Source organism: Gavia stellata, chromosome 30 (genome assembly GCF_030936135.1).
Source record: "Gavia stellata isolate bGavSte3 chromosome 30, bGavSte3.hap2, whole genome shotgun sequence".
Classification (NCBI taxonomy): Eukaryota; Metazoa; Chordata; class Aves; order Gaviiformes; family Gaviidae; genus Gavia; species Gavia stellata.
Genome location: NC_082623.1, coordinates 397751 through 420273, shown reverse-complemented (window position 1 = coordinate 420273; position 22523 = coordinate 397751). Strand labels below are relative to the sequence as shown.

The 22523-nt window shown below is 55.2% G+C and overlaps 1 protein-coding gene across 1 annotated transcript in view; it reads right to left on the bottom strand.

Annotated features, from left to right (window-relative positions):
• Positions 1-842: 842 nt before the first annotated feature.
• The window catches only part of LOC104262434 (receptor-type tyrosine-protein phosphatase V-like), a 41406-nt gene continuing 19725 nt past the window's right edge, over positions 843-22523 (bottom strand). The window contains exons 15-40 of the mRNA XM_059831228.1: positions 22079-22351; positions 21003-21275; positions 20198-20470; positions 19056-19325; positions 18296-18574; positions 17922-18056; positions 17605-17815; positions 14870-14937; positions 14582-14708; positions 14191-14238; positions 13646-13739; positions 12654-12744; positions 12029-12105; positions 11061-11195; positions 10367-10489; positions 9719-9879; positions 9215-9350; positions 8535-8614; positions 7657-7744; positions 7075-7165; positions 6301-6377; positions 5807-5941; positions 5155-5277; positions 4469-4626; positions 3667-3802; positions 843-1262 (exon numbers count right to left, since the gene is read on the bottom strand). Coding sequence (XP_059687211.1) covers positions 1203-1262; positions 3667-3802; positions 4469-4626; positions 5155-5277; positions 5807-5941; positions 6301-6377; positions 7075-7165; positions 7657-7744; positions 8535-8614; positions 9215-9350; positions 9719-9879; positions 10367-10489; positions 11061-11195; positions 12029-12105; positions 12654-12744; positions 13646-13739; positions 14191-14238; positions 14582-14708; positions 14870-14937; positions 17605-17815; positions 17922-18056; positions 18296-18574; positions 19056-19325; positions 20198-20470; positions 21003-21275; positions 22079-22351 — 3722 coding nt within the window. The 3' untranslated portion in view covers positions 843-1202. The remainder of the gene's footprint in view (positions 1263-3666; positions 3803-4468; positions 4627-5154; positions 5278-5806; positions 5942-6300; positions 6378-7074; positions 7166-7656; positions 7745-8534; positions 8615-9214; positions 9351-9718; positions 9880-10366; positions 10490-11060; positions 11196-12028; positions 12106-12653; positions 12745-13645; positions 13740-14190; positions 14239-14581; positions 14709-14869; positions 14938-17604; positions 17816-17921; positions 18057-18295; positions 18575-19055; positions 19326-20197; positions 20471-21002; positions 21276-22078; positions 22352-22523) is intronic.

Here is a 22523-nt window from a genome sequence, read left to right as displayed (position 1 = left end):
ACACAGCATTCGAGGTGCGGCCTCACCAGCGCCGAGTACAGGGGCACGATCCCCTCCCTACTCCTGCTGGCCACACTGTTTCTGATACAGGCCAGGATGCCATTGGCCTTCTTGGCCACCTGGGCACTCTGCTGTTTTTCATTTCAGCTCGTGCATGGCCATCCCTGCTTGCACAGCAGCAGTGTCTCTACACGTGGCTGCATGGACAACCCAGCAGCCAGTGCTCTGCATTGAGTCACAGGGCTGCTGGCTACTTGCCAGCATGTCAGCTGGACCAGGTGGCTTCGCCCTGATCCTTGGCTCTTGGGAGCCAGTGGGTTCATAACTTCAAGCCCAGGCTTCATCAGAAAATGTGTCTCTTCCTTGTAAAGCTGCAGGTGGGTTGGATGCTCACTGCAGAAGTGTTACCTCAGTAACAGGAGCAGATGAGAGTGAGCAGAAGCTGCTGTGTGCCATGGGCTGCAGTATCTGGAGTGCCCAAGGGCACCCCATCCGTTGCCCGTGGCTAGGGACACAGCTGCCCTTTCGGGAATGGCTGCTGTGCTGCATCAGGGGAAGGCCTCGGCATTGCTGAGACCCCACAGTAGCCAACCCACCTTTACAAGCACACTCTTTCCTAGGGCTGTTTATTGTTTGTACCTAAGACTGATCCACCAGCCAAGACAAGCCATCTCCCATCACGCTCTGCCCACAGCGGTGTTTGAGACCTCAACACGCCCAGTGCCCATGGGTGCATGGAGACCATGGTGCCCAGTGCATGTGTCAGACGTCAGCAGCCTGTGGGCACCAGGGCTGTCCAGGAGCAAGCCCAGGGCTGCCCCTTCTGTGCTGAGGGGCAAGGGCACTGCACAGACCCCACAGCCAGCGCTGTGTACCGTGGTGGGGTTAAAAAACCTTCCAGGCACCAGGAATCCCAGGAGATGACCAAAGCAGGGGAGCATCCTGCCCAGTCCCTTGCAGTGTCTGCACAGAGGGGCTGCAGCAGTGTGTGGCAGGACAGCACTGCTCATCTGTTCAGGAGACCCCATGTCTCTGCTAACACCATGTGAGATGCGTTGGTGACAGTGCTGGGGTAGGTACCCTATTGCTGCAGGGCTCGCTCTGTGCCAGGAGCCCCATGGTGCTCTCAATCCAGCTCCCAGCTCCAGACAGGACCCCACAGAGGTGGAGGGCAGGATGGTGCGAGGAAGTGTCGAGGGGTGCTAGGGCTGTTTCTGAGCGATGATGTCCCGGATACCTGTGTACAGGAACATGTACTGGTCCTGCAAGAGAGAAAGGGTGGGGCTGGAGTCAGGTTTCTGACAGAGACCTCCTGGTTGCAGGACTAATTCTGCAATTTGCCTTAAAAGGTCCTAATTAACTAACAGTGTCTGATCGCAGAGCAGGATTTGCTGTCCCAAGTGGTCCGTGTTTGTCCTGTGTCACCAGAGTTGTGCAGAAAGGAAGAATCAGGCCTGGAGCCATGTTCGTTTCCCCCTGCTTAATCATCCCCATGATGGGGATGAGAGGAACATTCCCATCTGAGATGGGGAGAACAATGTCATCTGACTTCCTCAAAGTGCCCCAGTGGCTTTTGGACATGCCATGGTATTTGTATCCAAAACAAGACTGAAGAGCAACTCCAGTGATGCTGCAGGGCACTGAGCGGGGAGAGCTCTGCCCTGCTGGAGTGCACAGGGTCCGGCAGTGACCTGAGGCCAGGAGGGAAGACCTCTGGAGCAGGAGTTTCCCTTGATGGTAGTCTCAGTGTACCTGAGTCAAGTTCTGACAGTGCATCAGCATAGATCTCTGCAAGCTCTCAGAGGCAGACAAAAAGATCCGGGTCATTTTAGTCCAGTTGCATAATTTCTCTATTTTTAAGCTCACCAAAATGATCCATCAGTACCAAATGTGGATCCAGAGGTCTCAAGTCCACAGTGGATTTGATTTAAAATTCTGCTCAAATGCCAGGCTGCTCCGAAATGATGCTAGGCTACAAAACACCCAGGACTGGCCACCGCCATCCAGGCCTCTGGGAAAGGCAAGATGTGGGAAAGGTAAATGAGGTTGTACTCAATACACAAAGCTGGAGGGCAGGGCCAGCCTGCAAATGATGTGGGTCGAAATCACATGGTAGCCAGGAAAGGGGGATTAGGGACTCGACAGAGGGGCCCCTGAACAGCTCACTAATGCGCTGGCTAAGCTGCAAGTCACGAGGAGCCTCCTCCCCCGCCGGCGGTGGGTTTAGCCCCACTGAAGGGCCGGGAAAGCCACAGATCACACAATGGCTGCGGTTCCCAGGTCACCAGAGCGTGTTTTCAATGAGCCCAGCCTGATTGTGAAATCTGTAGTGACAGCCCAGGATTGACTTCAGACCAGGCACACTCAATGCCTGGCCAAATGCAAGAGCACATCCCCAGAGACACGCGCCGCGCTGGAGCTGGGGGTGCTTAAATACCTGGCAGTTATCCATGGACCTCAGAGGTTCATCTTCCCCCTTGTTTGGCTACTAAACCCCCCACAAAATCAGCTGATGCCCCCAGCATGACAGCAGCGTGCCCCCGCCAGAGATAAAGGGGTCCTGGCAAGCCCCCCACAGTGATGGAGGAGGCTGGCAGCCACCTGGCAGCGGTGTGGGGCTGGAGGGCAGCCCTGCCTGTCCTTCGCTGGTCGTGCTGGGATCAGAGCAACCACTGCTCGCGGCAAGGTGGGGAGGCAGCTGCCTGTGCTGCCCCCCCTCAGTGGGGCAGCGGCTTTTGATCGGCACTTGCTGTGCCTTTATGGGCACATTGTGTCTCTGCTCGGCAAGACTGCTGCTGAAATACAAAGGAGCTCTGAAGCAGGGGCAGCGGACGCCTTGCCCTCCTCCAGCTCCCACCATGCACATGGTTCACATTAATTAAGAATGTGATCAGCTGCTTGCAGGCGGCTCTGCAGCTGGGAAGCCCCAGAGAGATCTGCCCCAGTTCTGCTGTTCCCTGTGGGGAGGGTTTCCAGGGATGCTGCATCAGCTCGTTCAGTGGTTGCAACAAATGAAAGCGCTGTCCAGAGGGCATCTGTGCTGCCAGCATCTATCAGGAGCAGCAAGCTGGAGGCCTGCGAGGCTGGGCTGGACTGGCATGGCACGGCAGGACATGGCTGCAGCACCGTCAGACAGTGCTCTAGCCCATGTGGCTGCAGGACAGCTGCAAATGTGGCAGGGTGTCCTACTGAGGTGGCCCCAGTTCTGGCAGCAGGCAGGGGCTGGGAGCAGGCTCTGTGTGTGGGGGATGCAGCAGGGAAAGGCACCAGACAACGGGAATCCCAGCAGATTCTGGGTACAGGCTGACAGCCGTTTCCAGAGGCCAGGGGTGAGCAGGCAGGTTTGTCATGTAGGATGAAGCCAGAGCTTCATGCTTTCCAGGGCAGAATGGGAAGAATGCCTTGCATTTATCGTGAGCTTACATGCAATTTAACCTATTTTAACTCCAGAACTGAGGAGATGGAAAGCCCTTCCCTGGGAAAAGGCAGTACCCTTAGCCCTGGGTGGCTGGCAGAGGAAGCACGGACTAAACCCCTGCATAGGCTGGACGAGCTCACAGGTGGCAGGTAGCACCTGGGGAGTGAGCAGTATGCTGCCAGCTCCAGGCAGCTCAGCATGAATGTCCTGTACTGCCCGGCCCATCACCCTTCCTCCTTCCCACCTACCAGCGTTGGGGTCATGAGACAGCAGCTTCTTGTCAGCTGAAGGGTCACCCCGTAGACATCCACGATTCTCTCGGCTTTCATCTGGTGCAACAGGCAATCCAGGGAGATCAGTGTCCCCATTTGGCTCACGCCACTGCTGCAAGGGACAAGGGAAGGTTCATTGATGCCAGGCCAGGCTGAGCAGAACTTCTTTGGAAGTGGGCACCAGCCCAAGAAGTCAGAAGCCCCATGAGAAAACACGCAGCAACTGAGTATGGTGGGGATAGGGGAGTGTGAGCACTGGTCTAGGTGGCAGGGAGGTCTGTGCTGACCAGGGAGAAGGGACCCCAAAGCACCTGTTGAAGGAGCCTGGAGACCCAGCCTACCCTGCCCTGCTGAGCTGCGCATCCCTCACCCAAGCCAGCTCTGCCAATGTGCTGGCTGTGTCCAGCTCCTGTGGGACTGTGAGCTCTCCATGGCTGCAAGCAGATGAGGATGTCAGGGTTACTCCCAGGATCCTAGCAGTCAGCCCAGGGATGGCCCAGGCACCTCAGCCCAGGAATGCCTTCTCCATCCATGCTTGTCCCTCGCTCAGCCCTGTTTGCCCTCCTTTCTCCCATGCGCTTGGCAGAGCTCGGCTTCATCTGACCTCCCAAGCTCAGAGCTTCCCTGGCTCCCATGGACCTACTCTTAACATGCCCCAAAACCTTGGGTTCCTTGGTGGAGTGCGCAGGCTTGCTGGTGGCCATGCCAAGGTGCTGCGCAGCCTGGTGGGTACCAGCTCTGGGAGGCTGCCCATGGATGAGGCAGTAACATGCTGTACCTGCAGTGCAGCAGGAGAGGACTGGCTCTCTTTCTGTGGGGCATGCACTGTCTGACAGCAGCGAGGAGCTCCACCAGGCTCTGGACATCTGGCTGTTTCTTGCTGCTCCAGAGTGTGTACAGGAATCGTTGTACCTGCCTCTCCTTTGCTTTCTTCTCCTGGGGAGACACAATGAGTTGACATGGCTGTTGGGGAGGGATGGGTGAGTTTGGATGCAGAGGGGTCCCAGCTCTCCAATCTATAGGCTGTCAGTTGCTTTCCTGAGCTAACTGCTAGCTTCTGTAAAGCTGTCCAGGCAGTCTCTGCTGGGGCATTGCCCATCACCTGCGCAGTGGATGTGGTGCCTCTGGCAACCTGCTCTCCTTCCCCATGGCACCCTGACCTGCCCCTTGAGAGGGAGACTGAGAAGTCTGTGGGCCTTTTCAAAGAGGGTCAGGAAGACCTATCAGAAAGGGGTGGGGGAAGCCTCCAAGCCTCCCCCATGCATCTCCTATGTCCACTCTGCAGATGTTCTTCTGGATGGTGCAATCTAGATTCCCTCCTGCATTTGTGGACTGCTGGCACTCTGCTCTTGCAGCTCAGAGAAGTCTCCATGGACCTTTCAGCTCTTGCCCCCACAGACCTGTTTGCTAGCAGTGAAAAACATCCCAGGCAGTGGGAGCCAGGCCAGCCCCATCAACACATACGTGTTTCATTTTGAGCTGGATACACCTCCATCCGGAGACAACCTTCTCTGTGCCACACTGGATGGTCAGCATCTTCGTGCAGAGAGAGTCTCCTTCCAGGGGCCAGCACGCCTCACTTGGGACCTGTGCACAACAGCAAGTTTGGCTTCGTGTTGATGGTTGCCATATTTCTGATCTGTCACCATCACAGGGGTCTGTGATGGGGTTGGACCAAGAGCACCCCCAATATCACTCCATGTCAGTTCATCCCCTAGCTAAACCCTGGGAGAGTTTTTGGAAACAACAGCAGATGGCAGCCAGCTTCCCTGTTAACACAGATCTTGCTTGGCAGGGGGAATCTGCTCAGCAAATGCTCTCCACCTCGGATGGACAGAGGCCAGAACTGCTGTCCTTGGGTGCCGCAGAGATGCAGCTTGAAGCCTACTAGCTGAGTCCACAGCTGTGGACCGCATGGTAGGCAGACAGAACCTGTCTCCCATGACAAGCAGTGGGAGCACTTTGGCACAGGAAAGGTTCAGCTTTAGCCAAGCTGGATCTGCACCCAGGCTTCAGGAGGCAGTGATGAGAGTTCAAGTTTTGGAGCTATGCTAGCTTCCAGCTCCGTTAAACAGATCCCTGCTCTGCCATGGTGCAGGCAGGCACAGTGCCTTACCTCCCCCTTCTCCTGCCATGGAAGAAGTGTTAGAATGGTATGAACGTCCTGTTCCCACACCAGGGTCCAGAAGTCCTCCATGGTCAACTTGTCAGGCCCCTGGACAGCCAGATACTCCCTGCTGGAGCTGCAGCCCTGGGTGGGGAATGAGAATGTCACCCTCCTGCTGGAGAGGGTGGCACAGGTACCCTGTCAGCTCAGGCGGCTGCAGGAGAGGCCAGGGAAAGGAGGGAAGCTCAGCAGGTCAGGAGGCAAAGAGAGGGGAGAAAGCACCGAGGGACGGAAGTGGCAACAGCCAAAACTGAGCAGGGCCCCAGGAGCGAGGCAGGACACATCCTCAGTCCCCACAGTCCCCTCTTGTCCACTCAGGGTCACAGCAGCAGTGACTGGTGGAGCAGTGCAGGAATCAGGCAGCAGGCACTAGGTAAGGATGGGAAACAGCCCTGGCAGGACCCAGGCATGGGGGTGAGCATTGCTGCTGGGGTACGACTCACCGGGACATGCCACACCTGCAGGAGACCTGAGAAAGGGCCCTGTTCCAGCAGGGAAAACTTCACTCTGGAGCGATCGTCTGCAAAGTATGTGGGAGGTTATGGGAGCCAGGGCAGCCTTGCACTCACACAGCTCCTGCAGATCGACTGCCAGACTCCACACAGCCGCACAAATCCAATGCCCCATTCACCATTTCTCTGCAAAGGTCCTCCCCTCTGCAGTGCTCTTGTCCAACTCATAGACATTGGTGCCCATAAAACAGCCCTGGGGCTTGTTCTGGAGATGCTGGAGGGGAATTCAGCTGTGGGTAGGAAGGGACCTTCACAAGTCTCTATCCCAATGTCCTGCTCAAAGCAGATACATGTACTGCAGGTTGCTCAGTGTCTTGGCCAATGGAGGCCTGCATATCTCCAAGGATGGAGAGCCTGCAGATGCTCTGGGCCCCTGTTCCAGTGTTTGGCCACCTTCATGGGAATTTGTTTTTCCTTATTCTGAGTTGGATTACCCTTCCAAAGCATCCTCATTGCCTCTTGTCCTTCTGTGGTGCATCTCTGAGAAGACTACACTTTCCCTGTGCCCTCCTCCAGGCTGAACAAACCCACCTATCTCAGTCCCACACATCATGTGCTCCACCCCCAAAACACCTTGGTAGCCTTCTAGTGGACTCCCTGCAGTATGTCAAAATATTTTCCTGTACTGTGGAGCACTGGCCCTGGTCCAGCTTGGCTCCGTGCAGCTACAGGAAGGAAGAGGATGCAAGGTGTCACAGCACTTACAGGGAAGGATGCTGGAAGGGGGCCGTGTCTGCTGGTTGCCTGAAGATGGTGTTGCAGAGCTGGCTTCTTCCTTGACAACCTCTAGGAGGGTCTGCCAGAATGAAAGAGAGTGGAGGAAGGGTCAGGAGGAGCAGGAGGAACTGGAGACTCCCGAGGACGCCTGGCCTTGGCAGAGGGGTGATAATAGCTGTACATGCATTAGCCTTAGTAGGAGTGCTATGTGACCACTGTGTGGGTGGGCTGCCAGGTCTGCTCCGCACTGTCAGGAGATGGCTGCATCTCTCTGTAGGAGAATGGTGTTCAGGTGGGTCCCTGCCCTACATGGGGTATGGGAAGGAGGAGGTCATGGACAGACCTTGATCAGTGCAGGATGCGTGAGGGAGTTATGTGCTTGGAGATGCAATACAATGGAGAGGGAACACTTCCAGGACGGCCAGGCATGTGGAAACTGGGGCATGGGACCCACCCAGGAGGCACTTCTTGGGTGTTCCCCAGCACGACCAGGTGCTATAGCTCCCCAGGTCCCTCCAGTGCATATAGCCATGGCACCACCCCCTGCACCCTGCCCAGGACAGCTCTCACCTCGTATTCCCTCAGGAAGCCCACATGGGACTTGGCTGCCTTCTGGGCGTAGTGCTGAGCAAAGCTTTTCAGTGGGATGGGGCAGGACCTGGGGAGAGAAACTGGGCGTAAGGGTGAGGCTGAGCAACCTCAGCTGCATCCAGGCTGTGCCTGCAGTAGGTGGACAAGCATCTTCACCGCTCAAATGCCGGGGCCCTTGCATGTCCTCAGCCAAACTCTGGCCCATGCCAACCAGCTCTCCCCTAGACAAAGGCAGGTCTCAGGTGTGGCACAGCCCAGGGCCTATTCCCAAGATGCAGAAGGGGCAAGCGCATCCTGTTCTGAATGAGGGAGGAGAGAATTTGACTATAAAGAGAGATATGTGACCTCCAGGTGTTGCCTCAGAGATGACAAGGTAGTTGGGCAAAGCCATGCCCATCCTGACCCTGCTCCCTCCTCTTGGCCTCTGTTAGAAGGGACATGCCAAGGCCACCCAGCTGCCATGAGCCCCTCCAGTTTGAACCCGTCTCTAGGGCATCCCTGTGGGTTGGGAAGCCAGGAGCTGATCAAAATGCCTTTTCCAGGACAGCTCTGCAGCTCTTTGGCATTGGCGTAGCCCAGGACACTGGCACTGGAGGAAAGGAGGATGTGGTCCCCCAAGCCCTCCCAGTGTGTCCAGTGACTCACAACTAGTTCTGGGCTGGGCTCTCCATGCTGCAGAGAACCACCAGCCCTGGGCTGACCCCCCTCAAAACACTGGGTGGGATGGATGGCTGGGCTTCCCCATCCTTCTGTCCTGGAGCCAAGGCTCAAGCTGGAGTCAGGATCCCAGCTTGCCGCCTGAAGGGGCTGTGGATCAGGGTGGGTAGAGTGGCAGGCAAAATGCAGCAGGCTCTTACCTCTCTGTCCCTGATAAACCCAGGAGTGGTTCCTCCAAGATCTTTTCCAGGATACAGCTATGCAGGAAGATATACTGGGACTGGAAGACAAAGGCAGGCGGTAATGTAGAGCATTGCACCATGCAGACAGCACGAAAGGGTGGGTATGGCACTGCCTTGTGGGCAGAGGATGTCCTACATTCATGCCCCAAAAGCCCTACATTCATGGCCAAAAGACCCTGGCTACTTCAATCTCAGAACCCCTGGATCCCTCCACTGGGTCTGTCTGTCTGTCCTGAAGGGTAGTACTGACACCTTGTCCCAACCCTGAGTACTGAAAATATTAGATGGGCTGTGGCCATCACAGGCCAACGACACGGTGTGGATTAAGAATTGCCTGCATAGGGCCCGACCCTTCTCCTAGGTGCTCTGGTGTGTTTCTGAGCCTCTTGGGAGGGCTCTGAGACCCTGCATGTTGCTGCTGTGGGTCTGGCAGGGCATGAAACTGCTGGAGACCCCCATAGCCAATCAATTTCCACTCCAGTTGAGCTGCTGCTTTGACTGACACTGTGACACAGTGTCAGGTTGGGGACCAGCCTGGGAGTGCTGGGGCCGGCTGGCCAGCTCATCTGTCTGCCAGCCCAGCTAGCTTCTACGCCATGGAGCAAGCGGCCTGGGGGAAGAGGGAGCGGAGGTCTTACCAGCGTTTGAATCATCAGGTAACGGTTCATCCGCAAGGCGTAAACAACACCAAACGTGTCCACCACCTTCTCCTGCTTCATCTGCTGCAGCAGCCGGTCCAGGGCAATGAAGGTGCCAGTTCGGCCCACCCCGGCACTGAGGTCACAGTCAGCAAGGGTTAAACATCCCCTGATCCCACAGCCGATGGGCTCCCCTCCCACTGCTAGACATGGCTCCCAGATACTGCACCCTGGGGCAGTGGTCACAGCACAGCATGGGGTTGAGGGGCCATTCAGACTGCCCTGTGTTGGTGCTGACCATCTCCAGCAGCCCCATCCCCTAAGACTGGGGGGCAGGCTTGCAAGCAGACCTGTAATCCCCAACACCCAAGCAGAAGACTCCCTACAGACCAGCTGTGTCTCCTGGGCACTGCTTTCCCTCCCAGTTTGTGCATGAGTAGGACCCTTGTCCCCCATGCCCTCTCCCATCTTCCCCTCCTGCCGTCCCCCAGAGCAGAGCCTTGCCTGCAGTGCACGAGGGTTGGCCCCGCGTCCTTGGTGCTCTGGATGTGCTCCCGGACCAGTTCTCTGAAGGTCATAATGGAAGTCGTGGACTCTGGGATCCCGTGGTCGGGCCATGCCGTGTAGTGCAGGTGGGACACGTGCCGCTCTGCCCGGAGACCCTCCTGCCAGGGGGGATGTTCTTGATTGGCATGCAGCCAACTGGGACAGGGGCATCCATGCATCCTGCAGCCCTGGGAGCACCCGGGGTCCTGGGGACACCCAGCTCAGCTGCAGGGAACAGCCAACGCCAGGTTTGCTGCACTGCCTGTGGCTCCTGCTCCCCTGTCCTCCTCCAAGGTTCTCTGCCATGGTGAGGCATGTGGAAGTGGCAAGGAGGAGATGTGCCTTTGACTGCTGGGGAACGTGCCCTTGAAGCTGCAGGCTGTGTCCCAGTGCAGGGACGTGGAAAGGAGAGAGCAAGGGTGGACAGCAGGAGTGATACACATTGACAGTGACAGACTGCTCCGCAGGGGATTGGGTCTTTGAACCCTGCTAATGGCAGGGAAAGAAAATTATGCCACCACCACTGAGGAGAAATGCCACCGCATCCCATGCAGACCCCCAGCCCTGGACAGGCCCCTGAGTTCATCCTCTTGGGTCCTTACTCACATGCCACAGCTTGAACTCACGCATGGTCCACTCCTCGGAGCTGCTCTGTGTCAGCAGGTGGACCTGGACCTGCCCATAGGAGACCGGGGCAGATTCGGATGGCCAATAATGATCACAGAGGACCTAGAGCACAGGCAAGATGGGGTCCCAGTGAGGCCAGTGAGGGCCCAGGTCCCATTGGGTGACCTCTTTGCTCCCTGGGAACATCTGGAAGGCAGCAGCTGTGCAGGGAGCCAGGGCAGGTCTTGGGGAGCAGGCAGGGGTACTTCCCACCAGGAGCTTTGCACGGCACTCCCCCACTTCCCCTTTGCTAGGTTCTCAGCCCCCTCCAGAGAAAAGCATCTGTGTGGGTCTCATCATGCCTGGAGACTGAAGGAACAGTGCATGTGAGGTGGCTCATCCAGAGGCAAGTGGTAATTTCAGATGCTGCAGAAATATCTGAGGATGATGCATATGGTTCCAGCTAAGCTCCATTTCTGCCCCTTCCTACCCCAAGCTAACACTGAGCTGCAGACATCAGCCTCTGTTCCCCCCAAACTGCCTGTTGGGGAAGCTGTGTGGCCTGTGCTCACCCTGGAGTCGCATCTGAGCAGGGTTTGGTGGAGGGCACAAACCTAGCCCCGGGCTCAGCTCATACAACCAGGTCTGGGCTTGGCTGGGGCTGGCACGTGGAAGCCCGACAGTGCCGACCTACCCTCCCGTTCTCCATGCACACTGTCAGCATGATGATATTGCAGACGTTCTGCTCCCACACCAGCCTCCAGAAGTCCTCTATCGTTTTCTTCAGGGGCCCCTGGGTGGCAATGAACTCCTTCTGGGATGTATAGCCCTGAGCAAGAGGCAGACAGGAGGAGTTGGCAAGTTGCTGAGGGAGGTGGATCCTGCCCTGGGACAGAGTCAGTGCCTGGTCTGCTTTTGTGGTAAAGGGAGAAATGCCCATTGCCCTTAGCCCAGGTGGGCACAGTTCCCAGGCAGGTGATCTCAGAAGCAGTTGATTTCCCAGGAAGCATGTGCTGCCCAACACATGCTCTCTACATATTTGGAATAAAGAAGTGACCCCCACTGTTTCCCTCCAAGCAGTTCCACATTCAGCCTAATCAGGGAAAGACAGATCTGGGTCTTTCTTGTGCTCCCCAGTCATTGCTGAAGGTAAGGCGAGCATGCAAGATCTCAGGCTACTTCTTTGCCTTTGCCCCTTTGACACATACATGCCCCGCGGATCCACACACCTGCGCATGCATGCTATGTGCCCTGCCTGTTACCTGGGAAAATCTCCTGGATGGGGGATGTGGGAACAGCTCCAGGGTTGTTCAAATGCAGCTGCACAGACCAGAAAGAGGAAGAGCAGAAAGACAGATGGGGCAGTAAGCTGGGAGAGGATGGGAAGAGGATAGTCCTCAAGAAGAAAGCAGAAAGCCTTGCCAGTCTTCCCACACTCACACCTCTGCATTCACAGCACTTGCCATCTGATGATCTCCATCAACCCCTGCTAAAGGGCAACTATGCATCTCCGCCTGACCCCCAACTCCTTGCCAGTTCTGTGCCAGCTGTGGCTTCAGCGGCGGCTCCTGCCCACCAGCCCTCACAACCTCAATTCAGGCAGAGTTTCTCTGATGGTGCCCCATGGCCATGTCTCTGTGGGGAAGGCAAGTGGGATCTCACAGGCATGAAGTTGGCATTGATGTAGTCTGAGTGTGGATCCTCCCCCAGTTGGCTCAGCTTGACCCGAGAATGATCATCTGAAAGAGACCATACACACGTGACCCCCAAAGGCAGCCTTTCACCAAGACGTGGCCATCTCCTCTTCACCTGGGTAACATGTTGGGAGAAGCCTCAGCAGCTCTGCTAGCTCCATGTACGCTGCCAGCAGTGAGGCTCTGTGGTCAACCAGGCACCTTCTCCCTGGAGAGGTGAGCATTGCCTGCCAGCTGGGTTAGCAGGGGTGTAATAAAGCAGAGCTGGTATCATGAGGCTCATCGGAGAAGCCATGGGACACTCATGGTCCTCCTTTGGTCTCCAGCTGGGACCCACCCCTGAGCTGGGCTCACCCAGCACCTGCCCAGCAGCCTCCTGGAGGAGCTGAGGAGGGTAGTGGCTCAGCCCTGGCTCAACCCTTAAGCCTTGAGTCTCCAGCAGGAAAAGGGAAACTGAAGCCCCTTGCAAGACTCCTCCTCCCAGGAGAGGAGCCCGGCACTGTGAACCCTGCAGGGATGCAAGGTGAGCCCCTCCCTGTGCATTGCAGTGTGAACCCCCACCCCAGATGCTGGGGGGAGGAGACAGCACTTACAGGGCAGCACGTGGGGATATCTGTTCTTGGAGACATTGGCTGGTAGCTCGGCCTCCACCTTCGGCTGCTCCTTCCCAACTTCCTTCAGCTCCTGTAGGACAAGGGAGAAGATAAGCACAAGTGTCTCTCTGGAGAGCTCCTGGCCAACCCCTCTCCCTGCTCATGGCCAACGGCTGTGTCTGGTGGTTCAAGAGGGTCATCCATGCACAGGGAACTGCTCCACTCCTCCCTCAGTATGGCCTGTGAACTCTGAGCCATAGGTGGCTTTTCCCCAGTGCCTTTTCCAACAGCACTGTTTGTATTTAAAAGAACAAGCCCAAGAACAAGTATTGGGGAAAAAAACCCCTTCAGAAATCAGAAATTTACCAAGAAGCTCAGAGCATTTTGTGCTGAGAAAATAGGAACATCTTGTGCTGCTTCTGCCTCTGTCCTCACTTAGAAGGCCAGAGAAAGGTGATCTGAGGAGGCCTTGAAATCACTGGTGGGACTTTCAAAGGTGCTGGCAGCAGAACAATTCAGAGCCTGCAGACGTTGGCAGTGGGAGCCAGTGAAGCTAGCCAGCTGAATTTCACAGTCTGGACCTATAGCTCTCAGAGTACGCCTTGACCTTCCTTTTGGCTACATGCTCTTTTCTAATGCTGTCAAAGTGGATCTCATTGCAACACCACTGAGCGCCTTTGCCTCCAGTCCAGGCCTGGGGCCCTTAGCTTTGTCCACCAGCAGCTATGGACAGTGCTAGCTCACCTCACGCCACAGACAACACATGTTTCTAACAGAACTTGAACAAAACAGGTTTTGAGCAAAGGCATTGCCTGATCACTTGGTCCATCCAGTCTTTAGCCTTCAAGATTGCCTAGTAGGGTGGTTGGATTGCTAGAGAGATGGGTTACTGTCCCTAGAGATGAGGAGTCCATACAGGCCACCCCACAGCTGGGACATGAGCTATCTAGAGGGGAAATTAAGTCTCATCTCTAGCAGGAGTCTCATCTCACCTCAAACTCCTGGAAAAAAGCGTGGTTAGCACTTGCTGTCTTCATCTCATAGTACTGCTTGAAGTTCTGTATGGGAATTGGCCGATGGACGTTTCTGCATGAAATGAAGTCCAGAGGAAAACTTGCCTTATCTATTAGGAGGTCTGGCAGGCCAGTCAGGCGGCCAATAAGACAGCCCAGCCTTGAGACCTGCAGTACCTGGATGCACACACACAGGGATGGTTTAGAGCCCACGTCATTGCCCAGGGAAGTGGGTCTAACAGAGCATTGTTTAAATATTGGGAGGGATTTCAGGATGATGAGGATATTCTCCTACTGCAGAAGCCTTGCAGAGGAGGTGTGGACAATGCATTTCCACTTCCTTCAACTTGGAATGGAGCTGGGCAATAAATACTGAACATGGGAAAGCCTAACATTTAAAAAATAACTGAAGGAGAGGAGGCAGAGTTGGACTTTTCATGAGTCAAAGCATGAGAAAGTAAGTAGGTGAAGGACTCTGGGACCTGCAGTGGGGACACACCGAGAGGGAAGACTCCAGCACTCACCTCAAGCTGTAGGTCACCATTTCCTGGGGCAGGCTGCTCTTCTTGGTTCTAGAATCAAAGCAAGGGAGATGTTACTCTTCCCTGCAGTGGAGGGACAGATGCTGTGAGCATATCGTGTACTGCTGGCTCACGGAGTGCTTGTGAGCAGACAGCTCACATCAGGCACACTGCCTTGCACACATGTAGGGTTCTGTGAATTAATTGCACGTGGGCAGCTCCCCTCTCTTCTCTGCCTTTTGCTTCTGTGCTTGCCAGGCACAACTCCACTAGTGGCTGTCCTAGTTTGCCTAAATCTAATTTTATAACCTCTCACCGCTCTTCCTCCTGGCCTGGCACTGAAGGTTGTGTTTCTCAGCCTGCACCCACCAGGCAAGAGATGGCTCATCCCCACCTCTTTGCTCTGAGCTGTTTCCAGTAGACCAAAGCAAAAATAGCTGCAAGTGTCAAGAGAAATCCGACGGCGATTCCAGCGATTATTGGCATTGAGAGTGGAGTTACATCTGCTCCGGATCCAGCAGCTGGAATCAAAGACATACAACAGACAGAAGTAAGAGTCAGTAAACGGCTGCATTTTTATTATATTTGCTACAGCCTATGATCTCCCTCTGGCTTGCCAGTGTCAGGTTAATTATCTCTAACCTGCACAGCCAGGTAGGGAAGATGGCATTCTCCACCTTACCTGAGAACATGGTGAACGTCACTGCAGGGGCTACTGGGTCGTATTTGGTGAAGGCAGCGATGCTGAACCTAGAGCAAAGCAGATTGCTGCTGTCAGGGGCAATCTGAACTGAGCACAGCACCCAGGCAGCCAGCAGCAGGAAGACCCGAGGGAACAGGGCAGCTGCCTGTTTTGAAATGTTGTATTGGAAGAAGCTGGTTTTCTGGTAGGGATTTAAGGAATGTGTGGAAATGGTCTTTTCTCCCTTTTCTGCCTCTTGGACAGAAATAAGGAAAGACAACAGTAAGTAGGGAAAATCAAGTTGGGTTGAGTCACTGTCTTAGCTCATGTCAATCCATTAATTGGGTTGACTTGAAAGAGCTGAGCCTGAGTGACTGTTTGAAAGAGGGGCACCTCAGCTGGGAGGGCTATGCCCCAACCCATACCCTTCCCCATGCACAGAGAAGTGTCTGGGGCATCCTCTTCCCTGTGGAGATCTGCCCTATATCCTCCTCCTCCCAGAAGCGTGCACACCAAGCCTCACAGCTCCCTGCGGAGCTGACTTCCTTCTGAGCAGGTAACCTGGAAGGGTAGGTCTTCTTGTGCCCTAAATGCAAGTGAAGACTTTCAATCATAGCTTTGGATTTTAGCAGCCAAGAGTTTGTGGAGCCCGGTGTGAGTCCCCTCTGGCAGCACCCTGGACCCGGCTGCTAGAGCAAGCTCTTTGGAAACTGAGCCTGCAGATGCCACGGCATGACAGGCAAGGACTTGCAGATAAATAACTCTCTGAAAGATGGGAAACAAGGGCTGGCTTTCAGAGTGGAGATGGGCTGTCAGAGGTATCTGCTTTCCACCACACTATGAATGATTAGGAAAGCAGCACAGTTTACTGAGGATACATATCGTTTAGGACAGCCAAAATGAAGCAAGCTGTGAAGAGGTGCAAAAGGATCTTCTAATCCTGGGTAACTGGACAGTTAACTACTTGTTATTTAATCATGGTAGGTGGGCTAATGACACCCTGATGGCTCTGAATTAGCTGCTACCCTGCGGGAGGTTGATGTTGGAGTGAGAATGGCAGCTGGGAAGCACTGGAGGACTGATCCACACTCTCAGGCTGTCTGGACAGTATTTGGGGGGTGGAGGGGTACCCCGGTGTTTGTGCTGCTGTTAAATTCCCCTCAAGGCTGCTGGCAGCTACAAGACATGCGTCAGGCAGACCTTGGTCTGACCCAATGTGTTGTAACGTGGACCCAACTTGCACCCAGGTTGTCCCTGTCTCTGGCTGGAGCAGAAGGACAGATCTGAGGCTGCTGGGGTTAAGCAGTAAGGCTTGCCCTGCCATGCCTGAGGGTGAGTCGGGCAGGAGCCGTTTGCAATGAAGAATAGATGGGCTTGATGGGCAATCAATCTCAAACATTCTGAATCAATTGGAGACTGTCCCGTGCCAGCCCAGGGATCACAACACCTGTGGTGGGCATGGGATTGGAATGCATCATCATGCAATTCTCCTGCCAGGCATGATAACACAGTACTTAGGGAGAGCCCGAAGAGCTGTTTGCTCTTGATGATCCCGCTCTGCGTGGGATTTCCAAGGGAATGGCTCTCTGGAAACTCCCTTTTTTTCCCAGGAGAAGCAGCCATCCCTGACGCAGCCCAGTGTTAACACAGCGATCTCTATTCTCTGCCAGTGCTGCCCCAGCAGCTTGAGTTAAAAGCCCCTGTATAGTAACATCTGTAAATCTAAAATGACTCCATAAGAATCAATGTAAGTTTTTCATATAAGCACAGAGTCTGCACAAAGCAAAAGTAGAGAGAGCGAAGCAGAAAAGAAGAAAGGAAGGAGAGCCAGCAGGTCCAAACCCAATACCAGGGCCCTTGATTCCACACACCGCAAAACTCATAGGGGAAAGTGAAGCTCTATCTCATGGTCTTTCTTTCTCTTTTCCCAACACTCTCATCGACTTCTATCACTAGTCAGCCACCCTTGCTGTAAGTTTCTTTAAACTGAAATGGAACAACCTTCCAGATTCTGGGGGATCCCCTTGTCAGATGAATGCCTGGGGATATGGGCCCTATTTGATGAAATTGTGAACTGCTAAGTTAACAGAGGACTGACTAACGATATGATTCTTTGTAGTAGAAAACCTGGTTTACCATCAACTATTTTAAAGGTACCCTATAACAAAATAGGTATGCTTGTACATTCATATTCCTGGATTTTATTTACTGTCAAATAAGACTTTGAATTTATGAATATTGTGATCTCTGTATGTGTCTCATGGGGAACTTGGACCTTAGCCTGTGCATTTGCTATCCTCAACCTTTGAGCCCCCAATTGTGTAGGCACCACTTGAACTAATGTTTCCGAATCAGTTTCATTTTTGCACTCTCTGAGTCTGCATGTGGCTCTGGGTCACATGCAAAAGACCTACAAATAACAGCATCCATTTTAGTTCTTACCCTGGAGGTGGACAACTGCCCAGCTCCCAAGGCAACACATACAGCCCTTGTCCGCCTCAGCTTTCACTTCTGCTCTCCCTGCGCACTTACACTGTCTGATATTGTCCGGTATGCCAGCCCTTGCATCCCTTAAACGCTGCTTGGTGGAGCAACCCCTGGGGTCCAGTGCTGGGGGTCTGGGGTGTGCAAGGGTGAGGTGACATCCAGGGAGCTGGTGGCACCTTGCAGGGACATGTGCAGTCCCTTTTCTCCTCCAGCCCTTTCCCCTCAGGAGGCATGTTGACATCTCTCACCTGTACTGTTCGTTGGCTTTCAGCTTCCCGTTGCATGTTGCCCTGGACTGGCCGCACTCCTCTGTTCCTACTGGCACTCGCCAGGTTTCGGGGGAGCTCCTGGGGCTCGGATGGAAGGGATTTGGGATTAGCACAGCCAGGTAGGAGTCCTCTGTCCCATAATAGTGGTCATACCATGTGCTGGACATGATTTCCTGCGTGGGCCTCAGCACTGAAGGGGAATGTACAAGGTGACATTGGTAGTCCTAAAGTGATGCCCAGGGGACCTGCTGCCCTCCAGGGAGCCACTGCAGACTGTGATGTGCAGGGGCACTTACGTGACTCATTAGTGGTTGCAATGACACCGTAATACTCGATCTGGCCGTTCTCCTCACTGAACAGGTCGGATGAAATGATAACTGTGGAGCTGGCCTCCACCTGGAAGATGTCTGCTCGCAGTGGTGGAGGCAGGGCTGGAAGAGGAACCAGCAAGCACAGCCTGTTAGTGTATCACTGCTCCCACAGACCCACCACACATTGTTCAGCCTGTGACTGGTCCCAGCATCACTGCCCAGAGCCCTGACCCACTGCAGTACAGTGCAGGACCACATGGGGCTCACAAGCATCTGAAAGAGTCCCCAGGTCTAATTAGCAACACTGGGTGTCTTCTCCTGGGGTCTGTGACAAGGCTGTGGGAAGGAAGGAGACTCACCCTCCACTGTTGTGTTGCAGAGCAGAGTCACAGCCTGGCTCCTCATTGTGTTCATGCCCACTGTGCTCACAACAATTCGGTACGATGAGTTTGGCCCCAGCCCCTCTAGACTGGCCTCGCTCGTAGGGATGCTCATGACATTCTTGGAGGTGGGAGGTCCATCATAGAGTCTCTCTGTCACCACCTCATAAGCCTCCACATCTCCAGGAGAGCTGGTCCAGTTCAAGTAAAGGCTCCTTGACTCCGGTAGGCATTGCACATCCTCCACCGGGTTTGGCTCTGCAAAGGAGATATGCCAGGCTCTGTACTTACTAGATCAGAGAAATCCCAACCTCAGCCCATGCATCAGCCCAGAGCTACTATGGTCCTCTACTGCCTGTCCCTAGGTGAATGGGAGAGGAGCAGAGCTGGACATCTGTGACCTGGGAGCTGTCTGTGCCAAGGGCCACAGGACACGGCAAATGGGTCAGGGCCTGAGCAGATGTCTTATAGGAGAAGCAGACCAATGGAGATCTTTGCAGAGTCCGCTTTGCTTCACAGGTAGTCAGGCCACAAGGTGATGGGACATCTCTGTGATGGGGCTAGCTTAGAGAGCTGATGGCTACCAGAGGGTTACCTTGCTGGTTTTCCTTTTCTCCCACCATGAAGACTTCCCATGCTTCTCTTGAACCCCAAGGGCTGATCCAGTCTTGAGGCCACCCAGGCATTTTTCCCCCTTCCAGCCTGCACTCCCCCCATCCCCACAGCAGTGCATACCCACCCATCGGCACTGCCAAGGGTTTGGTGCTGCTCCAGTAGGGCCCAGCCACGCAGCTCAAGGAGACAGAGTAGTTCCTCCCTGGGATAAGCCCCTGGAGGAGGTGCTGGACTTGCCCTCTGCCGAGGGCATGCCGCCAGGGCAGCGTGCTGTTCTTGGGATCCCGCAGCCACAGCTGACAGTCGTCCTGCTGTCCAGAGACACTGCCCCAGGAGATGAGCATCGTGTTGTTCCCTTCAGCCACCACAGAGAGATTTTTGGGAACTGAGGGGGCTGCAATGAAAACCACACCGGGGAGAGTTACTGGCATGCATGTATTCTCTTCCATCCTGTAGAGATACAAGCAGAAGATAGGTAATATGCAAGGAAACTTCATGTGTTCAGTGACAGCATTTCTGCAGCTGCTGGATACCACTACCAGAAATGACCTTTAAATGGCAACTGGAGGACATGCAGAGTGAGGAGCATGAGGAGATGGGTTCTTCCTCCTGCTAATTAGCAAGTTTCATTAGAGACCTGCCTGAAGGGCTCTGCGCATGACTCCCAGCACTCTGCCAGGGGCTGGCTGAGCGTGGGAGCAGAGACCTCTGGATTCCCTGAACAAAGTGCAGGGACTGTGGGGACAAGCGCATGAAAAGGCTTATTGTGCTTATCTGCAATTTCCACATTCCTTTAAAAAAAAAAAGCCCAGCCCCTCCTTATCCACCATGCCAGGAATTTTCTGAGTGCCTGGGAGAAAGGCAGTGGGGATGGTGGGGTGTCCCCCCTGGCTGTAAGGCCTCGTGGTCTCCCAGGCTGTGGGTGTCCTCTACCAGAGCAGCACTCTGGGATCCCTTCCTCTTGTTCAATCATCCATGCCTGGAGGAGCCAGCCTGTGTGAACAGCGGGACCACAAGCTGGAGGTCTGCCTCCTAAAAGAGCAAGACGGCTGCCAGACTATCCTGTGGGCAGCAGTATTGCCCTGCTCTCCCCTCCACCGGGGGCTTGCACAGCCCATGATCCCATTGCTACGGTGGTATCTACAGCTTCCAGGCAGCAGTCCCAGCCCCGTCCCTGCCCCTTCCCACCTCAGGTGCTGAGCCCATCCGGCTGGGGAAGGCTGAGCCTCACGCATGATGCAAGGACCTCCAGGTCTTGCCACTTACTTGTCCAGTCGCTGATGTTCCCCGCAGAGGCTGTGTAGGGCCCTGCCATGGACATAACTTCCAGAAGGTATTTGTGTCCTGGAGCCAGGCCAGAAAAGGTGAATTTGCTGACGCCTTTCCCAACAGATACATTGGCTGCCACAATACCTGATCCCGAGTTATACAGGAGGAGCCTGTAACTGTCTTGCCCTTGGGGTTCAGCTCTCCAGGATGCGCTCAGCCTGTTGGGATACCCCTGGTTCGTCATGTACACGTTACGGGGTGCCAGGGGGTCTGGAGAGACAGGATAGGAGACATTGTCAGTGAAGTGTCTGAGGACATGCCTGGGTATCTTGGCAGTGTCATCAGAAGGGATGCACCCTAGAGGACAGGGCACTTGGTCTCAGCTGGATGGCTGCATCCACCAGCCTGGAGGCAGTTAAAAGCAGCTTCTGGAAGCTTCAAGTAGTGCTTGTCTAAGCAGAGACAGCCCTGTTCCAGCTGGAGCAAGACACCCAGGAATGGAAGAGGAGGGAGCACCCAGCTGGCTGGAGGGGAGGGGAAGGTGCATGCCCCTGTCTGCTGCTCCCTCCTCTGTGCCTCTCCTCTGAAGTACAGCCCCTGGAGCTGCAGCTGGTCTAATCCAGGCTGGTGGAGCTGATGGTGAGGGTGGGCAGAGCCCTGCTCAGTGCCATGGCACTGATGTGCCCTTGGGTTCAGGCAGGGCTCAGGGTCTGCCATGAAGGTCAGCGGGGCTGTGTCCTTTGCCATGAGCCATTGTGACTGCCCCGCAAGGCACACATCACCGTCAAAACAGGGTACTCACATGTCCAGTTGCTGACATTCCCTGCAGGTGTCCGGTAGGACCCCGCGAGGGACACCACCTCCAGCACATATTTGCTTCCTGGGGCCAGTCCCATGAAGGTGAAGTTGTGGGTGTCTCTCCCAAGTGACGTTGTAGCTGCCACGGTGCCCAGCTGTGCGTGGTACAGAGTCAGCATGTAGCCATCTCGCTCCCCTGCTGCAGCTCCCCAGAATGCGATCAGCCTGTCAGGGTGCCCCGTGCTCAGCAAGCGCACCATGGCTGGGGGCAGCGGGCCTGGGGAGTCACCAGACCTGATGTTAGGGACCAGAGACTGTGCAGAAGGAAACACACTTGACAGGACATTGTGCAGCAGAAGAGATGCTCCCTGAGGGCTGGGACATGAAGGCCCCCTCTGGCACACTCCTTCTCCTAACTTTTCACGTTTCCGTCCCCACCCCATCTCACCTTTAATGTTGCTTACCCTTTGTGGTCCCTCACATGCCAACCCTTCTTCATCCAGGTCACCCTCATCCCCATAGCCCAGCTGGAGCACCTTTGCCACTGCTGCGTGCACACACGTCCTCCAGCACCCAGCTGGCATGCAGCTGCCTGGGCAGAGCTGGCACAGCATCTACACTCTGTCCAGCCCTAAAATCTTTTCAGGTGGGGAGAAGTGCTGGGCTAGCAAAGACCTGTTCTCCTGGGAGGACTGTGGATTAGCTTCTTCTACTATACCGATTCATGGACCTTTATGATAATGTCATTTCTACCTGCTGGAGGAGACTCAGCAAGGGTGCGAGTGCTCCTGTATACAGGGAGATGGGGTTGCAGGGACAGAGGGATGTCCCTGTGTGGGCACAGCTGGGTAAACCTGCATGTCATCAGTGTGTACTTGTGCAAGTCTACAGTCGAACATCTGTGTGCCCATGAGGCTAACAGTGTGCCCATGCACTAACTAACTGCTGCATGTTGCACCCACGCACGTGTGCGTGCACGTCTCCAAAGGCACCAAGACCCCTGTAAACCTCCCAGTCCTCCTTGCCCAGTGGTGCAACATCTCCCATCCCTCTGCAGAGGATACTCCTGTGGGCACTCACGTGTCCAGCCACTGATGTTGGGTGCCACTGCCTGGTATGGTCCAGCCGTGGCACTGGCCTCCAGGGAGTACTCATATCCTGGGGTCAGGCCCATGAAGGTGAAGTTGTGGGTGTCTCTCCCGAGTGAGGCCGTAGCTGCCACGGTGCCCAGCCGCACGTGGTATAGGGTCAGTGTGTAGCCATCTCGCTCTCCGGCCGCAGCTCCCCAGGACGCACTCAGCCTGTCGGGGTGCCCCATGCTCAGCCAGTGCACAGCAGCTGGGGGGAGAGGGCCTGGGGAGGAAACACGAGTCACTGTCCGGAGCCACGTTCAGACTGAGGTAAAGGAGATGCTCCATGTCTGTGCCAAGCCTGTGCTGCAGGACATGGGTCAGCCCTGCAAGGTCCCGAGGGCTGGCTTTGCCCTTGACTCCGTGGCAGCTGCCTCCAGGGATTGCCTCCTCCC